Genomic DNA, 3,133 nt, shown 5'->3' with positions numbered 1-3,133 from the left:
TGTGTGTGTGTGTGTGTGTGTGTGTGTGTGTGTGTGTGTGTGTGTGTTCGTTCCACAGAGGTCTCCAGGATCAGATCAGGGTCAGTTGAGTCTCAGCAGCTTACAGGAAGAGTTTAACGAAGCCGGACGTCCAAACCTGGTGACTGCTGCCGATAGAGTAGCTTCACGTGTTTGTGTGATAGTTGTGTTTCTGTAGTTTAGACGTCTGTGTTCTCGTGAAATATCCTCACAAATGGCCAACAACCATTTTAAATAAGAACTGCACTTAAATTTGAGATACTTTACTTAATCTACTTAATTTGCTGCAGCAGAGTAGATTCTCAACAAGTTTCTCCAAGTAGACTTTTGCACTTTTTGATGCCTGAAAGAGAGAGAATGCAGATATAGTTATCTGGTTCAGTTTTAGTATTAAATGGATGAAAACTTGCAGAAGCAGCAAAAACATTTGGTTCATTTTTGAGGTGAAGATTCTCCACTGAAACGGTTTGAGAGGCTCTGAATCTGTGAGGTCGAACTGAAGAGTTTTACCTGTTTTTGTTCTGCAGAAGAAGAGCTCAGAGACGCCGGCAGCCGAGTACAAGAAGACCGACGAAGCTCAGCCCGACGTGAAGGAGGACGAGGAGGAGGAGGAGGAGGAGGAAGAGGAGGAGGAGAAGGCTGAAGATGCTGAGGAGAAGGCTGAAGAGGCTGAAGAGGCAGAGAAGAGCAGTCCAGGTATCTACAACATCTAGACTTGAGGAAACTGAGCTCACCTGTCTGTCACCGTCAGTCTCACTGACTTTAAATCTTTTTCTTCTTTCAGCTGCAGAACAGAAGAGTGATGGAGAGGAAAGTCCTGCAGAAAACGAGGAAGAGGATGCAGAGAAGGAGACGTCTGACGATGTGAGGAGACAATATAAAGACTAATATAAGTAATGATGCATTCAGGTGCATTTGTTTGGAGTTTTCGTCCCTCTTTTTGGTGATGCTTACAGACCAGAACTAACATGCATGACATGTGAAAACTACTGGATTTTAGCTCCACAACATACAAACACAACTTTTTAGATTAACCGGATTTTCAGCCGCCATTTCCCGCACAGCCGACGTCCCCTGTTGATATTTAAGTATTAAACTGACCACATGCTGACGGGATGAGGTCATGATGGCATTTAAAACGTGCAGTTTACAACTGTAACGCGTCACATTTGAGGGAGACCCTCCCCCCCCCCCGACACTTGTTTGATTAAATGACATTTAATGTTAATATCTTCTCTGCTGTTGTTTTCTACTGTTCAAGAACTCGGATGGAGCTGAAATGTTTGTCTGTAAATGTTTTGGGATAAATTTAAACCTTAAAATTCCTTTTCTCCTCTGTAGAAGTTGGAGGACGACGTTCTGCGGAGATCTCCCAGGAACAGGGACAGGAAGGTCAGAAAGGACTGATACCTCAGAATCCACAGCCCTGACCTCCTCCCAACTCCCTCCCCCCCTCCTCTAAAATATCTCCTCCCCCTCCTCCTCCTCCTCCTCCTCCTCCTCTTCTTCTACTGAAGACTAAATGGAACCCCGTGGAAGCAGTGAAGCCGACTAATCAAGACCTCCAGCATATATGGACGCCTGCTCATGATGATGATTCCAGTATGAACAGGACTGAGTTAGTGTAATTTTTAGAGGATTTTTTTGTTCATAAAAGAGATTAATTGAGATGAACTAAAACTTCCTGCATCATTCCACCTGAGCAGACTGAAAGTCACGGGATCAACGCGTCCTGTCTGCCGCACCACCACTACCATCACCGCCCGGCGCCGTCCTGAGCTAGCAGAGCGCCGCCCTACTAACAGCCTGCTAATTAGCTCTCAGCTACTTGCTATAAGTCTCCTGACTGATGGAAATTTGGCCTTCGACACCCGCTAGTTAGCCATTGATCTGAAGTAGCCATCTTCCTGTTTTGGGTGACCATTCAGAGAAGTCTTGCCAATTAGCATACCAAAATGCTCCTAATTTGCCCGTGACCATGTGCTAATTGGGCTAACAGTTGTGCGAATTATCCAACCAAAAGTCTTGCCAATTAGCCTAACAGGCTGCTAACTAGGCTAACAACTGTCAGAATAAACCTACAAATGGTCAAGGACATGGAACCCAAACATCTTGCTGACTAGCCCACAACCAGGGTGCTAATTAGGCTAAAAGTAGTTTGAATTATCCAACAAAAGTCTTGCCAATTAGCCTAATAACGTTTCAAACAGTCTAGTTTGCAACTAGCTTGTAAGCAACATGTATATTCACCTGCTAACAGTTGATTTATTAGCCTTCTGTGAGATTTATGACCCTACAAATGATCAGGGAGTGAACCCACCCAAAAGTGTTGCTAATTAGTCTCCTAGCATGCTAATTAGCTCATGAACAACTTGGTAGTAATCAGGCTACTTGTACTACAGTCTTTAAAACTATCGTCACACAAACTAATTAGTGTTAACAACGGGCTGCTAACAAGTCCACAAAATAGTGTAATTCACTTACCAACAACTAGCTAATTAGCCTGCTAAGCCGCTAATTCACCTGCTAATAGTTGGCTCATCAGCCTTCCTAGATTTATCAAATTAGCTAGTGATTAGCCACTGTGCTAATATTTAAAAATGGCCACTGATACCTTTTTCGTGTCTCGTTTTCTCGTAATTTAGTTGTGTTTTTGTTGTAAAGCCGTTGGCTCCACACACAGCGCTCATGTTTCCTCCATATTTCTACTGTTGTGTTGTCCTGATGGCAGCGGGGGGGGTGGAAGGTCAGAGGTCAGAACCACCGGACATAAGATCGTTGGAGACGAATCTTTGGATTTGACTGTAAATGTCAAATGATTTTTATTTGTCCAAACAAATTCAACAGCTGCTCCCGGGTGGACGGACACCCAGCTCCTCTTTCTTCAAACACACATGAAAAGAAAAGGCACTAAAGGGAGAAAGAAAAGCGCTTAAAACCCTCTCACCTGTCCACCTGAACACCTCGACCAATCAGAGACACTCCAACATGAACCCATGTCGGGAGTTTAGCACCATTTATTGTAACAATCGTCACTTGAGCGTGACAAACAACTGTTCCCTGAAAGAACTTTGATGAAATAATCCTAACTCAAGAGTCACTTGCTAGTTCCCCC

General features: G+C 44.0%; 1 protein-coding gene across 5 annotated transcripts in view; it reads left to right on the top strand.

The window, feature by feature from the left end:
- The window catches only part of canx (calnexin), an 11,536-nt gene extending 8,424 nt beyond the window's left edge, over window positions 1–3,112 (top strand). For 2 of the 5 annotated variants that reach the window (XM_031876183.1, XM_031876185.1), the window contains exons 13-15: window positions 546–714; window positions 803–882; window positions 1,360–1,485. In XM_031876183.1, coding sequence (XP_031732043.1) covers window positions 546–714; window positions 803–882; window positions 1,360–1,425 — 315 coding nt within the window. In that variant the 3' untranslated portion in view covers window positions 1,426–1,485. Of the gene's footprint in view, window positions 1–545; window positions 715–802; window positions 883–1,359; window positions 1,486–1,506 lie in introns of those variants that run through there. The other 3 variants (XM_031876188.1, XM_031876187.1, XM_031876186.1) reach the window with 3 other exon arrangements.
- The last annotated feature ends 21 nt before the right edge of the window (window positions 3,113–3,133 follow it).

Source organism: Anarrhichthys ocellatus, unplaced genomic scaffold (genome assembly GCF_004355925.1).
Source record: "Anarrhichthys ocellatus isolate YVR2014 unplaced genomic scaffold, GSC_Weel_1.0 scaffold105, whole genome shotgun sequence".
NCBI classification, from domain to species: domain Eukaryota; kingdom Metazoa; phylum Chordata; class Actinopteri; order Perciformes; family Anarhichadidae; genus Anarrhichthys; species Anarrhichthys ocellatus.
The sequence above is the reverse complement of the archived record's forward strand: the minus strand, read 5'-3'. Positions and strand labels throughout refer to the sequence as shown.